This window comes from Phyllostomus discolor, chromosome 14 (genome assembly GCF_004126475.2).
Source record: "Phyllostomus discolor isolate MPI-MPIP mPhyDis1 chromosome 14, mPhyDis1.pri.v3, whole genome shotgun sequence".
Lineage (NCBI taxonomy): Eukaryota > Metazoa > Chordata > Mammalia > Chiroptera > Phyllostomidae > Phyllostomus > Phyllostomus discolor.
The window spans coordinates 41,589,094-41,612,465 of record NC_040916.2 but is presented as its reverse complement, the minus strand read 5'-3'; the positions used below and the strand labels follow the sequence as shown (position 1 = coordinate 41,612,465).

The following is a 23,372-nucleotide window of genomic DNA, read 5'->3' as shown; positions in this document are numbered from 1 at the left end:
TGCCTCCACCTCTACTTCAGTGGTGCTCCCTTCCTCCCTTGAGTACTATACCACCTGCTGTTTCCACTTTCCTCAACCTCACACCAGTCTTATACCCACCACAGTTAAAAACTGATACCTGAGTTTATCCTTCCTTTGCAAGTCCCTCTTCCTCAGGCCTGCCTTTACAAGCTGCTGATCATTGGCTCTATCATCAGTGCACCTCAAATACACTGTATTCTATCCTCATTTCTGTTCTTATTTTATATACTCTTCCTATTCAACATCTAACTGTATTTTCTCAACTGTTACAACAAAATACATATGGTCAGCCTTTACCAGGTTACTAAGTACTCTGGACCCAAATTTCTAACACTGGTAATTTGTTTCTGTGGCTGCCTAGGTTTATTTGGTTTCTCCCTAAGACACTATCCCTGACGCTGAATATTTGTGTCCCCAAAAATTCATATGTTGAAACTTTAACCCCAAACATGATAGTATCTGAAGATGAGGCTTTTGGAAAGTAGTTAGTGTTAAATCAGGACATAAGGGTGAGGCACTCATGATGGAATTAGTGGTTTTATAAGAAGACAAGACAGCCCTGCCGGCTGGGCTCAGTTGGTTGGAGTAACCACCTGTAAACCAAAAGGTGGCAGGCTCAATTCCCAATCGGGACATGTGCCTGGGTTGTGGGTTCAGTCCCAGTTCCAGCATGTGCAAGAGCCAACCTACCAATGTTTCTCTCCCCCTCTCTCTCTTTCCCTTCCCCTCTCTCTAAAATCAAAAAGCATGCCCTCAAGTGAGGAATACAAAAAATAAATAAATAAAAGCTAAACTATTAAAAAGAAAAGAAGACAAAGAGAAACAGAAATATATCTTTCTTTTTATATAACTCTCCCCTCGCCCCACCCCACCCCACCCCACCCCACCCTTCCCCCTCCTCCTGACCGGCCCCAAGCACAAATGAATGGCCATGTAAGGACACAGCAAGAAGGCAGCTACCTGCAAGCCAGGACAAGCCAGGCTCTCTTCAATTAGACAATTCAATTATCTGTTGTGCAGGACACCAGGGCACTATGGTGGACTGGTTAGCATTCCTCGCCCTCATCTACTAAATGCCAAAAACTGAACCTGCTAGACCTTGATCTTGGACTTTTCAGCCTCTAAAACTGTGAGATTTAGGCCATCAGTCTATGATGTTTTGTTATGGCAGCTCAAGCAAGATCCATTTCAAGCTAATTTTTATAAATGGTCCTGGAGACAGATTTTAAATTGGAGCAGAAGACTTGAAAAGGAACCAAGTCTCTTGAACTAAGGAAAGGGACCAGAAGCAAAACAAGAAAGTGAGAAATAATGCCGGAGCTATACAGTGCAGACGATGAAAGATGGAGGCCAGTAATAATTTCTGGCCCTTCATTTAAATGATCCTTATAACTTAGTGTTTCTCAGATACACTCTGGGCATGTCAGGCAAGACAATTCAATTATCTGTTGTGCAGGACACCAGGGCACTATGGTGGACTGGTTAGCATTCCTGGCCCTCATCTACTAAATACCAATAGTGTCACTCTTTTCTTCATTGTAACAAACGAAAAATGCTCCCATGTGTCCAAGACCTCTCTCCAAGGAGAACAGTACTGGCCCATTTTAAACCACTGCACAGAAAGTTCTAGAACGGTAGAATCCAGGAAGACTGTTTATATCTACATTTCTAAGTAGCACAGCACAAGTAAGAACTTTATTCCTAACTATAATATAAGTCACTATAATAAAACTTAGGGTCCTTTTCAGTTTATATTTCTTAAGATGTTAATATGTAACCCTCCATCTAAATTCAGAAATTCGCGAGCATTTTGGTAGCAGGCTCCCTCCTCTTTCTATAGAAGCAAAACGGTTCTAGGTACTTTATCCTTCTACTGTAAAACATCAAGGCAAGGCCCTATGACCTACACTTAGGTGATCAGATGCTCTGCCTGAAACTACAGATCTGGAATAAGTGACATAAAGAAACAAAAATTCAATTTCAGCATAGCTCAGTGGATTGAGCACAGGCTGCGAACCAAAGTGTCGCAGGTTCAATTCCCAGTCAGGGTACATGCCTGGGTTGCAGGCCATGACCCCCAGCAACCGCACATTGATGTTTCTCTCTCTCTCTCCTTCTCCCTTCCTTCCCTCTCTAAAAATAAATAAATAAAATCTTAAAAAAAAATTCAATTTCAGAAATCACTGAAAAAGCAGGGAAACCCACTGTTCAGAGGTAGCATAATGATAACCAGCTCTTACTGACCAGCCGCACTGGCCATGGTGCTTTAACTACTTCTTGACCCTCAGTATGGTTCTGCATACCTGCTTCCTTAAATGCCTGTCCTCTAAACCTAGTTCCACAGACCAAATATCAATTTTGAAAGCCAACCAATATTCTTCCAAAAAATACCTATTTTACATGCATTATAGTTGGTTTCTAACACTTGTATCCAAGATTCCTCTCTAAGTCTTTTTAGGGCAGATGGAGGAGATATTCTAGGACTATGACCTAAGCTCTTGCCTTGACTCACTCCCTCTCAATTCTTGCTAAGGCAGTTCAGCTAATGTAGAATGAAAAATTCTGACCCACTAACACTACTGAAAAATAAGAGTCTCACCTACATGCTTAAAACTCCAAGTTATTCTGACTATGGCATAAATGAGAACAAGATGGAATATAGGAAGGCAGTCAATCAGCCCATAATTACTATTTACTATTACTCATTCATGAAGAAGGTACTTTCAGAAATCTAGAAAGAGACCTGGGACCTCCCAAGGCACTAACCTATCCAGACAGCTTTCCTGTAAGGCTATTCACATGCCTAAGCTGAGAACTGCTGAGAGGGCCTGTCTCAGTCCCTCCTGGGAAGAAATCCTCCTGATCATCTACCCAGGTCAAAGCTATCACCTACAACTTACAGGCTCTCCAGAGAAAAGGCCCATCCCAACAGACAGGCATTTTGCCTGAGGTGAGCTGTTAGCTATTCAACTCCAATTCGACTAAGAGGCCCCTCAGAGACTGCCCCACCCACTGCTCATCTAGATCTAATTAAAGCCCATACACTAAAAACAAGAAAGCCATACAGCACCAGTGAGTAAACCAAAATTCTCAACTCCAAATCCACTCTTAGATACTCTACTTTACGATGTTGGGGCTCAGACTCTCCAAATTACCTCCATGTCTTTTTTGTCAGTTGGTTTCCTATCAGGTTCAACCAACAGGGAGTACTAAGAGGAGACTAGAAAGCAGAAGGATGAGATCTTGATAATATAATTCTAAAATAGTTAGAAAAGTCAATTTATCAAAAAGAAATAACAATTATAAATATATATACATCAAACAAAAAAACCAAAAAATATATGAGCAAGCATTGAGAGGACTGAAAGACAAAACACAATTTCACAATGGTAGTTGCAAACTTCTATACCCCACCTTCAATAATGGCTAGACTATCTAGACAAAAGACCAGTATGGAAAGAGAAGATATGAACAACAGTATAAACCCACTAAACCTAACAAACATACAGAACAGTCTACCCAATAACAGAACCCACATTCTTCTCAAGCACATATGGAACATTCTCTAAAATAGAAAGCATGTTAGGTCACAAAATAACCCTTAATAAATGTAAAAAGATCAGTCATACAAAATACCTTCACTGACCACAATGAAATAAAGATAAAAATCAATAACTGAGTCCTAACCAGCATGGCTAAGCTGGTAGGGCATCATTCTACAAAGCCACAGGTCGCTGTTTAGATTCTAGGTCAAGGCACTTGCCTCAGATGCAGATTGCCAATACGGGTGTGTACAGGAGACAACCAATCGATGTTTCTCTCTCACATTGATGTTTTTCTCCCTCTCTTTCTCCCTCCCTTACCCTCTCTCTAAAAATAAAATAAATAAAATTTTAAAAATAACAAAAGAAAAATAAAAATTCAAAAATATGTGTGTATTAAACAACACATTCATTTAAGCACCAAAAAAAAGAAATCACATGGTGTACTTCTGGTCAAGATGGAGGTGTAGGTAAACACAGATCACCTCCTCACACAACCATAACAAAAGTTACAACTAAATTATAAAACAACTATCACCCAGAATTGTCAGAAAAACGAGCTATATGAGTCTGACAACCAAGGAATTGAAGAAGTCATGTTCAACCAGAAAGGTGGGAAGGGCGGAGACATAGAGACGTAGAACAGGTGGTCCCAAACCCATGTGTCGTAGATAAAAATGAGGAGGGACACCTCTGGAGCAAGGGATCCCTGTAGAGCAAGGGATCTCAGCCCCACATTAGACCACCCAGCCCAGAGCTGCACTGCCAGGAAGATAAATCCCCACAACTTCTAACCCAGTGGTTAAAACTCAGTGGAGGCTGAGTCAGCAGAAGAAACTGTGGGGTTCTCACGTGTCTCCACTTAAAGGGCCTGCAATGGACTTAGGACTTATACAGACTCACTCTATCTGAGCTCCAGCACCAGGGCAGCAGCTGGAAGGGCACCAATGGCATACAGGGAGAAAATGAAGTGTCTGGCATCAGGGTAAGTGCTGGGGAACAGCTTCCTCTAACACAAAACTTCAGAGGCCAGGCAGCAGCACTGTCCCCTTTCTGAGTCCACCCCCACACAAAGCCACAGAGCAGTGACACCACATCAAAGACTCCTCCATTGCCCTTGTTCACATGAGTTGCCCAACCCTGGTGATTACCTAAGGCTCTGCCCCATCCAACTTACGGGTGCACTTTTCTACAACAGGCCATGCTACTAAGACAGGGAGGCAAAGCAGCTCTACCTAATACACAGAAACAAACACAGGGAGGCTGCCAAAATGAGGAGACAAAGAAATATGGACCAAATTAAAGAACAGAACAAAACTCCAAAAAAGAACTAAACCAAATGGAGACAAGTAACCTATAAGATGTACAGTTCAAAACACTGGTTATTAGGATGTTTAAGGAACTCATTGGCCACTTCAGCAGCATAAAAAAAGACCCAGGCAACAGACTACACTAAGTGAGATAAAGAAAAATTTATAGAGAAACAAAGTGGAGTGAAGGCAGCTGAGAATCAAATCAATGATTTGGAACATAAGGAAGAAAAGAGCATTCATTCAGAACAGCAAGAAGAAAAAAGAATCCAAAAAAACAAGAATAGGTGAAGAAACCTCTGAAACAACTTCAAACATACCAACATTTGAATCATAGGGGTGCCATAAGGGGAAGAGGAAGAGCAAGAAATTAAAAACTTATTTGAAAAAATAATGAAAGAAAACTTTCCTAATTTGGTGAAGGAAGACATACAAGTTCAGGAGGTGCAAGAGTCTCAAACAAGATGGACTCAGAGAACCACACCAAGACACATAATAATTAAATTGCCAAAGGTTAAAGATAAAGAAAATCTTAAAAGTAGCAAGAAAAAAACAGATCATTAGTTGCCTACAAAGGAGTTCCTGAAACTATCAGCTGATTTCTCAAAAGAAACCTTAGCGGCAAGAAGGTACTGGCAAGAAATATTCAAAGTAATGAAAAGCAAGGACTTAGAATTTAAGATTACTCTACCCAGCAAAGTTATCATTTAGAATTGAAGGGCAGATAAAGTGCTTCCCATACAAAGTAAAGCTAAAGGAATTCACCATCACCAAGCCATCATTATATGAAATGTTAAAGGGACTTATTTAAGAAAAAGAAGAAGATCAAAACTATGAACATTAAAATGGCAATAAATTCACAACTATCAACAATTGATTCTAAAAAACAAACTAAGCAAACAAACACAAGAGAAATAGAAATCATAGATATGGAGATCATTTGGAAGGTTATCAGTTGGGTGGGAGAAGGGGGAGAATGGGGGAAAAGGTACAGGGGTTAAGAAGTACAAATTGGTAGATACCAAATAGACGGGGGGAAGATAAGAAGAGTATAGAAAATGGAGTAGCCCAAGAACTTATATGCATGATATATGTATGACTCATGGACATCAACTAAGTAGGGGGATTGCCAGGGGGAATATGAGGTACCGGGTGGAGGGGGAAAAATTGGGACAACTGTAATAGCATAATCCACAAAACACATTTTAAAAAAATCATATGGCAAATTAGAAAATACAAGACCACTAAGAACAAAAATACAATATATTAAAAGTTATGGGATGCAACAAAAGCAGGGCTCAGAGGGAAATTCATAGCAGCAATTGCCTACATTTTAAAAAGATCTCAAATTAATGTAACTTTAAAACTTAAGGAACTAGAAAAAGAAGAGAAAAAGTCCCAAAGCTAGTGGTAGATTAGACTAAAGATAAACAAAATTGAAAACAGAAAACAATAGAGAAAAATCAACAAAACCAAAAATTTGATCTTTGAAAAAAAAGCAACAAATTTGACAAACCTTTAGATAAATGATGAAAAACAAAACAGAGGTGATGCAAATAACAGAAATAAGAATGAGGACAGTACCAATGACATTACAGAAATAAAAAAAGATTAAAAATGAATACTATACTGTGAATAACTATACAACACCACATTAGATAACCTGGATAAATTCAACACATTCCTAGAAACAAACTATGAAAACTGAATCAAGAAGAAATAGAAATCTGAAAAGACCTATAACAGGTAAGGAACCTGAATATGGAATCAAGAGCCTCCCAACAAAGAAAAGCCCAGGACCTGATGGTTTCCCAGGTAAATTCTACCACATTTAAAGGATTAACACCAATCCTACTCAAATGCTTCCAAAATACAGAAGAGGAGGTAACACTTCTTAACTCATTCTAAGGAGCCAGTATTGCCCTCATATCAAAGTCAGACTAAAACATGACAAGAAAATAAAACTACAGATTAATATCCTTTACAAATATAGCTGCAAAAATCCTCAACAAATACTAGCAAACTGATTCCAATAGCATTATTAAAATGATCATACACCATACACAAGGTGGTCCAACATAAGAAAATCAATCAATGTAGCACACCACATTAAAAGAACAAAGGATATAAAATATATAAATTTCACCCAATGCAGAAAAAAGCATTTGACAAAATCCAACACTCATGATAAACACACTTAGCAAACTATAAATAGAAAGGGAATTTCCTCAATATGATAAAGAGCGTTTATGAAAAACCCAGAGCTAACATCATACTCAAAGGTGAGAGACTGAAAGTTTTCCCCCTAAGGTCAAGAATTAGGCAGCTGTGGATGGGTAACTCAGTTGGTTGGAGCATCATCCTATACACCAAAAGGTGCGGGTTCAATTTCCAGTCAGGGCACATACTTAGATTGCGGATTCAATCCCCAGTCAGAGCACATTCAGAAGGCAACCAATCAGTGTCTCTCTCACACATTGGTGTCTGTCTGTCTGTCTGTCTGCCTGTCTGTCTCTCTTTCCCCCTCTTCTCTCTAAAATCAGTACACATATCCTCAGGTAAGTATTAAAAAAAAGAATAAGGCAAAGATGCCACTTTTAGCACTGCTATTCAACATTGCACCGTTGAATTCTAGCCAGTGCAATTGGGCATTAAAAGAAAATAAAAGGCATCCAAATTGAAAAGAGAAAAGTGGAAATATCTCTATTCACAGGTGACATCATCCTAAATATACACAAAATCCCAAATTATCCACAAAAATAACTACTAGAACTAATAAATGAATTCAGTTAAGTTGAGGTCACAAGATCAACATGCAAAAATCGCATGTGTTTCTGTAAATGAAAAATGATAAGTAAAAAAAAGAAAGAAAGAAAATTAAGGAACAATTCCTAGGATAACTTTAACCAAGGAGGTGAAACACTATACACTCAAAACTATAAACATTGCTGAAATGAATTACAGAAGGCTTAAATAATGGAAAGATAATGTGGCTATGGATTGTAAGATTTCTTATTGTTAAGATGACAATACTACCCAAAGTAATTTACAGGCTCAATGCAATCCCTATCAAAACTCAAACAGCTGTTTTTGCAGAAATTGAAAAGCTGATCCTCAAATTCCTAGGAAATAGTAAGTGGCTTCAAATAGTCCAACAGTACCTTAAAAGAACAATGTTGGAGCTCTCACATTTCCCAATTTCTAAACTTGCTACAAAGCTACAGTAATCAAAACAATGTGTACTGACATAAAGATAAACATATATAAATGAATGAAACAGAACTAAGAATCCAGAAATAAACTCATACAAGGACAGTCAGTAAATTTTCAACAAAGATGGCAGTATTATTCAATGGGGAAAACATAAGTCTCCTTAACAAATTGTGCTGGGACAGCCAGAGAGCCACACACAGAATAATGGAGTTAAACTCCTTTCTCCTACACAAAAACTCAAAATGACTCTACAACATAAAGTTAAAATCATAGAAGTCTTTAAAAAAACAGGAGTAAATCTTCATGACCTTTGTTTGGCAATGAATTCTTAAATATGACATCAAAAGCATAAGCAACAAAAGAAAATAAATTGGGCTTCATCAAAATTTTAAAAAATTTTGTATCAAAGGACATTATCATAAAAGTGAAAGATAACCTACAGGAAAGAAGAAAATATTTGCAAACCATGTACCTGATAAGGGTCTAGTATTCAGAAGATATAAAGAACTCCTACAACTCAACAACAAAAATACAACCACTCAATTTCAAAATTGGACAAAGAACTTGGATGGCCATTTATCCAAAACAGATACACAAATAGCCAATAACACATGAAAAGATTTTCGACATCATTAGTCACTAGGGAAATGCAAATCAAAACCATAAGATACTACACTTCACATACACTAGAATGGATATAATATTTTTAAGCTGTTGACAAGGATGGAGAGAAAGTGGAACCTTTAGACACTGCTGATAAAAAATGTAAAATGATTCAGCAATCTAAGAGAACTGGTAACAGGTATTCAAACAAATACATTCACATACATGCTCAAGCTACACTATTAATAATAGCCAAAAAATGGGAACATCCAAATGTCCACCACCAGATGAAAGCATGAACAAGCTGTGTATGTACAAACAATATTATTCAGTCATAAAAAAGAATGTACATATGAGCCTCAAAAAAGTTATGCTAAGTGAAAGAGCCAGAGACAAAAGGTCTTACATAGCACAATTCCCTTCATGTGAAATATTTACCATGCAAGCAATTATATTTACCAGAAAATGTAAATCCTTAAGAGACCAAAAACAGATTGGCGGTTTGCTAGGGGCTGACAGGGAATAGGGAGTGGTGCTGCTTAATGGGTATGGAGTTTCCTTTTGGAATATGAAAATGATATGAACTATTTGATAGACATGGTGGTTGAACAACATTGTATTGTATTAAATGCCACTAAACTATTCACTTTAAAATGGTTAATTTTATGTTAGACAAAGTTTACCTCAATTTAAAAAAAATACTTATGGAAGAGCTTAGAATCAAAAAGGACAAACACAATTTTAAAAACAAAGTAGGAGAATCCCTTCTACCTGTCTTAGTCACTTTGTACTACTGTAACAACAGTACTGTACAGACCAAGTGGCTTATAAATAATAAAAATTTATTTCCCACAGTTCTGGAGGCTGGATATCTGAGATAAGGATGCCAGTACGATTAGGTTCTGGTGAGAACCCTCTCCTGGGTTGCAGATTGTCAATTTCTCACGTGGAGGAAAGAGCAGAGAGAGAGCAAAGTCTCTCATGTCTTTTTATAAGGGCATTAATCCCATTCCTAATTATAGAAATATTACCTCCCAAAGGCTCCACGTCTTAATACCATGACTTTGGGGACTAGTATTTTCACACATTTGGAAGGACATAAACATTCAGTCCACAGCATTACCTAAAGCTGTACTTATCACTACACTTATTAAAACAGTATGCTATGCTAAGCCTAACAGAAATCTACAAAAGGACACAAAGAAGCCATGACCAAACCTATGAAAATAAGAAAAATTGTTGTATGTCAGAAACAGCATTACAAAGTAATGGGAAAAGACAGACTCTTCAATGAGTAGCATGGGGACAACTGGACACCCATATGGAAAAATATAAATTCAATCCTAACCTCATCATGGACAAAGCTCAAAACCAAGCTGATTAAATCCCTAGATGTGAAAAACAAAACTTCTAAACTACCAAACTTGAAAATAAGGAGAATGTAACTTCAGGGTAGAAAAGCAAAATCCAAAAACCAATACCATAAAAGAAAATATTGACAATTTCAATTACACTAAAATTTAATACTTCTGTAAAACTAAAGACACCATAAACAAAGTATAAAAATAAAACATCCATTACAAGATACATGTAAAGCATCTACCTAAGAATTCATCAGGATATATAAATAATTGCAACAAATGAATAAGAAAAGGGAGAACACTCCATAAGAAAAAGGCAAAAAAAGAAAAAAAAAAGTGAGTAATTCGAAGACCAGGAAACCCAAACAACCAATAAATATGTTTTTAAAAATATACCACCTCACTAGTAATGAGAGAAATAAAAACTAAAACTGGCATCGCACTGGTAAAGATTTTTTAAATACACAATACCATGCTTCCCAAAGATGCAAGTGTGAGTGTAAATTGATACAACCACCACTGTAGAGACTAATTAAGCAGCAAAACTTAGAGTCTATATAACACACATACTTTACAACTTAACACTTCTATTACTATGCTTTTACCTTGGAGAAAAAACACAGGTGGCCAAGAACACACGTGCAAGAATGTTTTTGGAATTAACGAAAAAATCTATCAATAAGAGAATGTATAAATAATTTGAGGTTTAATCATATCTAAGTGGATAAAATAATTGAACCAAAGCCCAATTTATACAACATACATAAATCATTAAAAAAAGTTGAACAAAAAGAAAAACTTGCAGAATGATATGTATATATGTTTTAAGAACATACAAAAATATATTTATGTTTATTAATATATAATTTATATCAATGTATATGTTGTAGAAGTATAAAACCATGTACTGAGAAAGATAATGTCAAGCTCACAGGTTTACCTCAACAAGGAAACATTCAGTTAAAATGGTAAGATTTGAAATATAGGTACAGTGACATTAATATTATCTGTTAAGACTTTTATATGTGCTTATAACTTCTTAAAAAACAAAAATGATACAGAGAATATATACCAGATATCAAAACATACTACTATAAAACTATGGAACTAAAATAGTATGGTGCTTTTGAGAATAACCAGGCAAATCCATAGAGGGGTTAAAAAGGAATACATATAGTGATACACTGTCATTTATTTAACTAATCCCCTGTTGACAGACATTTGGATCATTTACAGTATGTCATGGTTTGGCTTCAGGGGACATTCTTGAACATTACTTTGTGCACTGATATGAAGATTTACCAAGAATACGTTTTTAGAAGAACTGCTGGATCAAAGAATATGTACTTTCAATTAGTTGATATTACTAAATTGTTCTTCACAAAAACTGTATTAATTTAGACTCACACAGACAGTATAAACACAAGATGAACCAGCTGTTCAATGTTCTGCACACCCTCAGTATTACCAATCTTTTTAAGGACAGGGAAAAAAATCTAGGTCATGAAAAAAAGAAATGTTTTATAATGACATCACAAATTGACAGAAAAATAATTCACATTTATTATTATACACATAACAAATATACACCAAAGAGACATAAATTTCATATCAGATGCCACCTTACTGCCACGCAATTGAGCCATGTATGCACACATAACCTTATAAACTAACCAAACATAACCATATAGCTATATATAAATAGTTTTAGACACATAAATATATACAATCATGCCAGATCTCAATTTAGCATAACAATTAGCACACTTTTCCCAGATGCTAGGGCCTATTTCCTTATTGAAAAAAGCTGCAGGAACATTGCACTTTACATCCAGATAACCTAGTCCATTTGCCAGAAATGCCTAAGTTAATGACATAAAAGCCTATAGAGAAAAAAACAAAAAGGGTGAAAGATAAAGTAATAATTTATCTGAACTCTCAAAAAACGCCAATAGCCTAAATGCATGCAGCAGAGCCTCACCCAGGTGAAAAAAATATCTTTAAGAACCCCTAGAATCTGACTCCAAAGATAATAATATATAATTTAAAACGGTAAGATTTGAACCTAAGATTTAAATTTCTAGTAGTGTCTGAGTCAAAATTAATCATCTATACTATTCTACAATAATTCCCAATATTACTGTAATGCTTAGTACATATAACTACTCAAAAACATTTGCTGAATAAAGATGACCAATATTTTTAAAATGGTAACAGCAGTGTCACTAAGGAGCTGTCAAGATATCTGCATAACAGAGGTGGATTTTATAAACATGTAAATATCAAAAATATAAAAAGAAAACAATACATATTGGTCTTTATAGTCTCCAGATTACATCATATTCTTTTTTTAAAACTATATAACTTGTCCCTAAAGTGCTTGTTAAGATATGGAAAACAAAAGAAGACATTTTCAAAGGCACTTTTCAATATTAAGGTTAGAAAATTACAGTCTTAAATGAAATAAAATTTCACAAGGTCTGAGGCCTGAATTACTAAAGGACTCTTGTTTTCCACAAACTCTATCCTAAAGTCTTATACAAGTGAAGAGCTGTAATTGTTAATGGGGCACAAAAATGACACTTGGAAATACTTCTGAAAATACACCTATTACCTTCAGTTTGGTATTAAAAATGTTCAACAAATTTTACTTTTAAACTTATGAAAAACAAAAATGTACAGGGCAGCATTTCATTCATTTACTTTTTAAGTTGGGACAGATTTCATTATATAAATAACCATATATGGTAGTCTCCCCTTATCCACAGGAGATATATTTCAAGACCCCCAGTGGATGCCTGAAACTGTGGAGAGTACCAAACTCTACATATATTACAATTTCTCCTATACGCACACACCTTTTTACTTAGAGAAAGCATGCAGTGGCTTCAATTTGGCATAACTGAATTGTCAGCATCACTACTCTTTCGATTTAGGGCCATTATTATTTAAAATAAGGGTGACTTGAACATAAACATCGCAATACCAGGACCATTTGGTAACTGTAGGAGCTACTAAGTGACTAACGTACAGGTAGTGTGTATAAAGCGTGGACAAACAGGACAAAGGGATGATCCACTTCCCAGAAGGCACAGAGTGGGATGGAATGGGATTTCATCACACTACTCAGAATGACAAACAATTTAAAACTTATGAATTGTTTATTTCTGAAATCTCTCATTTAATATTTTTTGACTATGGTTATCCACAGGTAACTGAAACCACAAATGGCAAAACCATGGACAAGTGGGGAAAGGGTTTACTGTAATATCTATAAATGAATTATAGTCATTTATAAAATTATTTTTTAAATCTTAATTTTTATATATAAAAATAACCCTGGCTGGGTTGCTCGGCTGGTGTGTCAGCCTGCAACCAAAAGGTTGCAGGTTCAATACCCAGTCAGGACACATGCTAGGTTTTGGGTTTGATCCCAATGGCAGGGGGTCCTACTGGGAGACAACCAACTGATCAGTGTTTCTCTTTCTCTCTCCCTCTCCCTCCTCTTCTCCCTTTCTCTTTAAAATCAATTAACGTATCCTTGCTTGGGGATTTTTTTTTAAGGCACTGCTAATTCTATTTAGAATACATTTTATTTTCATAGTATTTATGATGTCTTGAACTAAATTACTGTGCATTCTTCAGTTCCCTATTTCATAAAATTACTTGCAGTTCGTATGTATGAATGGAAGTAATCTTTAAAGATTCATTCAATTTCCTCATTTTATAAATAAGGCACAGACAGGTTAATAGCTTATGTAAATGGATTCCAACAAGTAAGGACAATGCTGAAACTAGAGCCTCTATTTCTTAACACTGAGCCCAATGTACTTTTAAATATACAATGGTGCTTTCCTTCTGGACTACATAAAATTCCCAGGTAGATCACTGGAATGAATGCCCTTTGAAGATTTTTCTTTATCATAAATTCTAGAACCCAATGTTCAAATAAATCTCCAGTACATTCTTCACGATAGCCATGTTCTAAAAGAAAAAAGTTCCAGTAAAAAAATCAATGGCAATCGAGATAAAGTTTTATGACTGAATTATGACAGTTATGGAAAATGAAAGTAGCAAAATGATTGTCCTAGCTAATACATAGAGTCAGTCCAAACATTTTTATAATTGTCAGACAATAGTAAACATAACGTTTGCCCAGTTGATCAATTACATTAATGTTTACCATGCACTACTGAAAAAGATGTTTGGCTTCTGTGGTGCCAACTTTCCAACTTTTATATGGTCGACATTTTAGGTACCCATATTGTAAACAGGAGATTAGTAATACCAAACTTTCAGATCTGATGTGAAGACTAACAGTTAAATATGTGAAAAACACTTATCACATACTCTTTGTTTTCTTCCTTTTTTCCTAAACAAGGAGAAATTCAATGTGAGGGTATGCAAAATACCTTAGATACATTTACAGGAATAAGTATGCTCTACATAGGATCAAAACAACTTATTCCCTAATTTTTAAAATTGTTATAAAGGGCCTTTATTACAACTGTATCCTTCTCACCTTCAAACATCATTCCTCCTACTCTAGCACTCTTCTCTCAATTCTTCCTTGCATTCTATTCTGCTAATACCTTCTCTTATGGAACTTGTCACCATGCCATGGATATCATTTACTCCATAAGTATTCGCTTTTACTAAGGACATTTCAAGCACTGGAAATATAAAATAAATAAGACAGTCAAGACAGTCGCGATGTCCTCAAGGAGTTCATCGTGTTCTACTGGAAGAAACAGGTAAGTATGCAAATGACCATAAATCTGTAATCATAGACAATACATGAGAAAGATAAAAGTACATAGGAAAAAGGCTACCTAGAGGCAGGAGGGGTAAAAGAATAAATCTATATGTGAATTTGGGCAATCTCAGCTGTTACTGGATAAATTAATATTAACAAGAACCATGTAGATCAGAGAACACTATTTGGAAATAAGATTAAATGCATATCGATGGATCAGAGAACACTATTTGGAAATAAGATTAAATGCACATCGATCAAAGTAATTTCAAGCATAGTTTTACAATAAATAATTATGATAAAAATAACATCTAACTTTTAACTACATGTTATAGAAGCTTATATAATTAACATAAGTCTATGTCAATAATTTGAAAGGAATATTCTGAGACTGTGTGTTTGATCCTTTAATAAGAAAAGTCCAAAAGAAGTATTAATAAATATGAGTAAATAAACATTTCATAGCCCTAGAATACTTCTTATTAGGCCCCAGAGAAATTCTGAAAAGGCTAATAGAGCTTTTAAAGCAAGTAAATTAATGCTTAAATAAATTTTATTTCCTTAAAACATTTACCTTCATCCAATAAACACTGTTCATCTATTAACATTCAACTCGTGGGGCATTTTACTATATGTCATTTCCTAGAACTTCCAACACTTACTGATCAACATAAAAGTCAGGACTTTTACCTTGGCATTCTGCATTTTGACCATACCATACTAATGCTCTATTCATTTCTGAGAAGAATGGAAAACATTCTGATGATCAGTGATTTTATAATGCTGAACTAAAAAAAGGAGCAAAGCCACTGTCATTTTGCTTAGGATCAAAATTAGGTTTTAAAGAAGAGTATACAAACGTCATCTGGTGAGCAGCCCCAAAATACAGCCTCTTCCAAATAACTATTAATATTCTGGAAAGATGATGAAAATAATATAAACTCAGACTATCAAAGAAGTAAGAGCCATCATGTCAGAATCTGAAAGAACTGTTTACTAACTTACAAGCATACCTGGAATACACAGAACACCAAGCCATACCTCGCCAAATAAAAAATGCCCCCAAACTACTACCTTACCCCAACTGTAATTTATCTCAGAGACCAAGGGTCTCTTGTGATGAGAAAATGAGACAGAGACCTCCATGCAGTCAGAGCACTGTTCAACCTGCCTTTCCCCAGTCTCTTCCCAGTTCTTGACTTACTATGTAACCAGCTAGGCTCTTGGGAGAGCAGCTCCTGGATCACAGGAGAAATAAAGGGCATGGGAATGAAAAATTGCATTCCAGGTGGTAAGGGACAAGACAAAAAAATCCCAGTAGCTGTCCACGCTGCCAATTAATTGTACTCTGAATTCGGGAATGACATGAAACCTACTCCATCACCAAAACAACTGAGAGGACGAAAGACTCTACCATCATAGTAGAACAGAAAACACAGACTGAGAGCTGTACAGATCAGCTGACCAAATCCACAGCTGAAAAAGGTATTCACTCAACATATAAGTAGACAAAAAAAAAAAAGTAATAAAGGCATCTATATCTCAGACCTACCTTAGTCACATCTCAGTAAAGAGAACTAGGAAAATAGCCACAAACCAATGAGGAGAAATACACTACAAGGCAAAGTTCAGCAGACTCACAGGATAAAATGATGTAACTTCCCCCAAACAGGAGCAGAAAGCACTAAGTACAAACACAGGATAGGGGAAAAAATAATGGAAGACGAATGAGATGAGAAAAAAAAAGGAAGTTAAAATCACAATGATGAAATCTTGTATCTCTAATTTTGCAAGAAAAAGCAAAACTAAATCAAGCAAAAAATACAAATCATGACATGAAAACCTCAAGTAATGCTCATTAAAGCACACTGCAATTTGAACTAGCCACATTCCAATTTTAACAGTCACATATCACTAACGACCACCATATTGACCAACACAAGTCAGTGTGATTACGTCTAGTTCAATGTCACACAGATGCTTAGTAGAAGCAAGGGGCAACTTTAGCCCCTTCTAACTCCTAAGCCTATGTTCTTTCTGTATAAGTAAATAGGCAGACATTAACACACACCTAACCCTCAAGTATTCAATTCACACTAACAAAATCCTGACTGATGGATGAAACTTGCTGACAATTCAAATAAGTATTTAAAAAACAAAACAAAACTACAAAGCCCATTTATATTAATGCCATTACATAAAAGTGTTAATTTAAAAAAGTGAAATAAATCAATTAAGTTAAATTTTAATTAGGTCTATTATATACAGAAATTATGAATGTGATAATTGATGTGTATCAATATATATTTTTAACAACATTCATGTATATTATAACCTGTTTTGGTTACTTTAAAATCACAGGTGCTAAAAACACTATCATCAACACCAAACTACATACTTCATGATTATCATCTAGAAGGTATGAACTGAATTATTTATGAACCACTAAATAGAAGGGAACATACAGGTTTTCTGACAAAAACACTTTATCTTAAATTCCTGTAACATCAATTACATAAATCTAATCTTTAGTGTATTTTTCTACTACCATTTAGTCCCCTTATGCCCCCTCCCCCCAGCAATCACAAGTACATAAATCTAAATAGAATTAAATAGTATATATTTCTTAGTAACCCACAGCCATGACACCCAGAAACTAGTTATCTTGGACTCCTCCTACCATAGCCCCCATATTCAATGAACCACTAACTCTGTGAAACAACAGCTGAACAGCTCTTGAATCAACCACTTTCATCCACTAATTTTTTCCCTTCACTATCACCACTGTGGTCTAAGTCAATCATATCCTGTGACCTAGAACCTCCTAACTGATTTCACTACATCTCCTGCTCCTCTCCAATCCAGTGTTTACACTGCAACCCAAGTAATTCATTTTTTAAAATTTCTCAATAATTAACTAAGTTATTCCCTTGCTTTAATGAAAACTCTTCAATGACTTCCCATAGAAACACTTAAGTACAAACTCTCCAGGATACTGCCTAGAGATTCCAAACTCAACACCACCCAGGGTAAATATTGATTCATTAGCCCTGGCCAGTGTGGCTCAGCTGGTTGGGCATCAACCCCGAAAAGTGAAAGGTTGTGAAAGGTTGCCCATGGATACCTGGTCAGGGTACCTGCCTGGGTTGCTGGTTGGGCCAAAGGTCAGGGGCATGAGAGAGAGGCAACCCGATCCACACCTCTCTCTCTTTCTCCCTGTCTTCCCCCTCCCTAAAAATAAATAAATAAAATATTTTAAAAACATATTGATTCATTAGATTTACTTCTCTGGCAACTTAATTGAGTGGTATGAAGTGAGGAGCACATGTCCCTCCAGAGACAGTAGCTGCTGCCCAGATTCAGCCAAGTGCTGCCCTCTGAAAACACAAACTTGGGTGTCACCATAACCTCTGATTTTTCAGGAGAAATCACAAGTCCAGACTTTTACATGAAATCTCCTGATATGTGAATGCTGTCAGCTAACTCAAACTTTTCAAACAATAAAGAGGCCGAATCTGATCTCCCTTCTAATCTCTTTACCTAGCACCCCACTGAAATCTCTACATCAGCCATACTGAATATTTCTCAAATCCTCCATGATGCCAAGTTTTTTTTTAACCCAAAGGCTCACACACGTCAGTGTCCTCTGCTCTGACTTTCCCCCCACATCTCTACTTCACTCGGAGATCTCCTACTTGTTCTCAGCATCTGAGCCATTGCTTCCTCAAGGAGGCCTTCCCTATTCCAATGCCACCCCCAACCCACCACCCCCATACGGGGGCCTCCACAGGCTAAATCACACCACGTGTGCTCTGACAGCACCGAGAACAACTTCCTAACACTCATCACACCTCAAAAGTAAATTTATTCATTTAATGCACATCACCCGCCTTGATGGTCCATAAAGGCAGGGTCTGACCACAGTAGACACACAATACACACTTGTTGCTAACTAGTTTGGTTATACAATGTTCCTTTACACAATAAGGTTCTGACGTGCTTTTAAAATATTAATCTGTACCCAACTTTTCAGAAACATGTACAGTATTTAAAGGTAAGACTCAGAATTAAAATATTCAATTAAAATTATAATCATTCATAATAATAATAGCTAATATTTATTGAGCACTTACTAAATGCTAGGAATTAAGAACTTTGCATGAACTATCTCATTCAGTATAATAATCTGTAAAGTATCAATGGATGCCATTGTCATCCAGAGGAAGCAACATAGGTATAAAGTTTAAAAATCTGCTCAAGAGCACAATTCTAATCAGTAACAAAGTAGGGTATGAATCCATATAGCCTAACTCCAGAGCTTAAGCACTTAACTAATGTAGTAAACAAATTCAATAATAAAGAAAAGCCAATTCAAAAAGTATCCCTTAATTACCTTGAATAAGAAATAATGGGTACTGGCTTGTGGACTCAGTGGACTGAGTGCCAGCCTGTGAACCAAAGGGTTCCCAATTTGATACCCAGTCAGGGCACACGCCTAAATTGTGGGCCAGCTCCTTGGTTGGGGGCATGTGAAAGGCAACTGATTACCATTTCTCTCACGTATCATTGTTTTTCTCTCTCCTTTTCTCCCTCCTTTCCTCTCTCTAAAAATAAATAAAATATTTTTAAAAAATAATGGCCATGATTTAACTTACCCTCATCCCTCTATCCTGTACTTTTCTCCATACATACAAAATTGAATTATCAATTTATATTTTCCAAATTAAGTTTTTTTTGACCCACACCCAAATTATGTATGATCTTAGTACCAACTAATTCTGTTAAAATGTTATTTTCTGAATTATTTTTAAATAAGTTAATGTTTAACTGGATTTGATGTTTTATGTCTTAGGTTTGAGCTTACTGTCTGAATAATCTATAATTTGAAATGCACTTCATTGCTCAAATTACAAGAATTCTTATCACTATAGCCTGTGTTTTCAGATATGGCTAAGCAACAACTGATAACACACTAAGCAAATATAAAAATAACTGATAAAACCCAGAAATTTATGCAGAGATCCCTCGCTACCTGAACTCTATTTGAATTCTTGCTTACCAGAACTCAGGAATCAGAGAGATTTCAATAAATTCTCATATGTATCACTTGCTACTCAGACTCTCACTACCCAAAACTCAGGATTTGGCTCACTTATTACCCCTTGCTATCTGAATTCAATAATCAATCTCTCACTGCAAACTCAGGAACTCAATAGTTCTGGATAGCAATACACTAGCACAGGTGCTCACAGGCTATATGAATTTCAGAACTCTTACTTAAGAGATTTGAGTAGGCTTTTAAAAACGTGCATTTTAAAAATGTGATATTTTGAAAATATCTGTATTTTCATTCAAATTTTAAATCTTAATTCCGCTTAACTGATAATTCTTCTATGTGACTGTTTTTAAACTAGAAGGTTAAATATATATAAACCATATATATTTTTAACCTTTAGACCACACTTAAAATATAAGGGAAACTCCTTAGCATTGGACAGAGTTAAATAATGTTAATACACGGCCATCAAAGAGCTCAAAAAATGTTTTTCAACTACTTATCATGGCTTATATAAATACCTTGGGAAATAAGATTTTCAAGGAAAACAAGTTTTTTCAGTGTTAATTTTCAGCAACATATTTCACAGACCACAACATATTTTTCTTCAAGTCAGAAAGAGCAAAAGGCAAAATAAAAGAAACAAATACAAAAGAGTACAGAAGTTGAAAATTATGGCAAAAATCCAAAATAATTTAGTTACAAAAGAATGTCATGAAACAATGTTAGAACTATTCCATAAGGTTTAGCCAAAAGTAAAAGGACCGGCAAGGAAATAATAAATTAACAAGATCAAGGAAAAAGGAAAAAAACAGCTCTTGCTACAACAGTGCATTTTCCCAAGTATTTAACTTAGGCTCACATTTGAACCGAAGCTTTCTCCAAAACCTCCTGCTTGATAAGAAGTTAAAACTAATGTCAACTGAAAACAATTCAAGCATATGACATTTATCACATACTCAAAATTATTTGATAAGAAACAGAGAAAAGAGGGGAAAGATTTAGCAGGTTAAAAAAAAAAAAGTGCAAGTTTGAGGAAAGTAAACTACTTTCCCAAACTCTTTTGATACAAATTACACAAATGACTTAAAAATATTGTAACCAGAGCTCCCAGTTTATCCTAATTTGGCCAAACTCTCCCTAAAGCCAGCACACTTCAGATTTGGTGATTTGAAAGAATGTGAACCCTTTAACAGACTATCCTTTAATACTTACTCGACAAACCTATAGAAGCTGTCAGGATTCAATACACCTATTTCACTGGCTGGCACAACGACTGAACGCAACACCTTCTTAATAAATGAGGGCACAACATATGTCACTCTTTCTTTAGGTTACCTCCGGACACAAATGTTTCTCCCATATATAAAACAAAGGAGCTGCACTTCAGATGGGGCTCTAGGGGCCCTTTCACCCTATGGTTCTACTCAACCAGTTTTGAAGTAAGTCTCAGGACTAGGAAAATTACATTTTACTGCGGGGGGTGGGGGTGGGGGAGGCAGAAGAGATATCTGATGCAATAAACCATACCTTGCTCTGCCAAATGTTAATACCAGAACTTCTGAAATAAACAAACCTGTGTCTATGCTCATCGGGTCCATGAATCAGGAAGGCTCCAGGGTTTTTAGCCCCTTTGTTGGCATCTACATGAGGAATTAACACATCTTCCAAACCCAGATCAAAGCGTTTGTGTTTTGAAGAGTCTGGAAGGAAGAAGAATGCCCCAAAACACAGGGTGATGAAGGCACTTAGAATAAGGAGGAGGATAAACTTCTCAGAAAGTCTCAGGGTAGCCCTGTGATGCGGGAAGGAAGGCGGCCCCAAGTTCAGGGGTGGTATCCTTCGTCCAGACAGGGGCAGCAGGGCTGGGGTAGTCATCGTTTACGCTCTTGGACAGAATATTTTATAAAGCTGTTATCTTACATTAAATGTACAATACATTGGACAGTCTTCAAAATCTTGGCAAAAAGTGGGGAAATTCAATTTTTCTCCTCGTCAAGGATCGCTGTGCTTTTTAATAGGGCACCTCTTCCACGCTTGTCCAATTACATTCGGAAACGTGTGTGGCCCCCCAGACGATCACTAGTTTCTGTCCTGTGGTATCTTCTCTGCCATTTGGCTTTCAGGACCTCATCGAGGTTCTTAAAAGTGTCCTTCTCATTCCTAAGGGTGGATCAGGCAAGCAGCACCGCAGAGAAGATGCAAGGTGGGTGCTTCCATTCCTGCACCCCAGTGGATGCTCCAGCGTGGTCTCCCGCCCCCGAAGGGGGCCTGACCAGACCCGAGGAGTTGCAGAAGGTCCACTTCACCTCCTCTTCTGCCTCGATTCCAGAACCGCTCAACCGCAGTGATGGAAAAATCAGGGGCTCCTCGGAAGCCAGCCAACAGCGAGGGCGGTCTCCCACCTCCTCAGGAAGCCCAAGCAGCGGCGCTGGGCGAAGTGGCGGAAGGTCCCCGACGCCCGCGCCTCCGGACGCGGCCCCCCCGGCTCCCGGCTCCGGCCAGAGCTCCGGCGCTGCCCAAGGGACGGCCGGCGCGAAGGGCATCCGCGTCCCAAGTACCAGCGCCCTCCCGGCCGCCGCCGCCGCGGCCGCTGTTGCTACCGCACCGCTCTGTCAGGGAGCGGAACTTCCTCCTCGGGCGGCCACTGAGAAGCCCCGGCGTGTGAGGGGGAGGGCGCGCGGGGCCGCCCCCGCCGGCTCCTCCTCCTCCTCCTCCTCGCGGCCGGTGAAGTTAACCCCGGCGCCTGCCCCCCGAGCGAGGCCGCCGCTGCCCGCGCCGCGCCCGGTCGCGGCGACCGAGCCCCCGCGGCTCCGCGGCGTGGGGAGAAGCCGAGCCGCGGCCCCTCGGTCCTAGAGCCCGGGGCCGGCGCCTGCTCATTCCTCGCTCGGCTCTGGGGAGGAGGTGGCCCGGGCGCGCGGGAGCAGCCGCGCCTCGGCTGGCTGAGGTCGGCCGGCCGCCGACCGCCGTCAGGCCCTCCTCCGTGCAGCCTCCGGTCCCTCGCGGCGGATCGCTCTGACGGCAGCTGCGGCTGAGGCGGCGCGTCCGCGCGGTGCGGGGCTGCGACCCGGTGCTCGCCCCTGCCGCCTCAGGCCCGGAGAGCGCCGCCCGCCCGGGGACCGACACCCGTTAGGCACTCGCCGGAGAGGGAGCCTGGGGGCGGGGGAAGGGGGCGCCAGGGCGCGGGCTGGCCTGACGGCCGGGACTCGCGAGTGGGCGTCCCCGGGCGCTGGAGTGTGAGGTGCGCGCGCACGCTCCCGGCCCCGCCGCCGCCGCCGCCCCTCCCCCGCCCCGCCGGGCCGCGCTCCGGCCTCGCGCCGCTGCGAGCTCCGGCGCCCGCGCGCCCCCGGAAGCGCCGGGCCGCCGCCGTCTGGGCTCGCCGGGGGAGAGACCGTCGCCCATCTGCGCTACGCTGGTAACTTCGCCCGTGCCAAGCGCTCCGCTCTCGCCGGCTGGGGGGATGGACCCGGCGTTTGGGCTACAGGGTGGAGGCTCGGGTGGCGGAGCTTC

General features: G+C 38.5%; 1 protein-coding gene across 2 annotated transcripts in view; it reads right to left on the bottom strand.

Annotated features, from left to right (window-relative positions):
- Positions 1-22,412, bottom strand: part of MAN1A2 (mannosidase alpha class 1A member 2) — a 126,127-nt gene extending 103,715 nt beyond the window's left edge. Inside the window, exon 1 of one of the 2 annotated variants that reach the window (XM_028502763.2) lies at positions 21,439-22,412. In XM_028502763.2, the coding sequence (XP_028358564.1) occupies positions 21,439-21,740 (302 nt within the window). In that variant the 5' untranslated portion in view covers positions 21,741-22,412. Of the gene's footprint in view, positions 1-21,392 lie in introns of both variants that reach the window. The other variant, XM_036015249.1, reaches the window with a different exon arrangement.
- Positions 22,413-23,372: the final 960 nt, after the last annotated feature.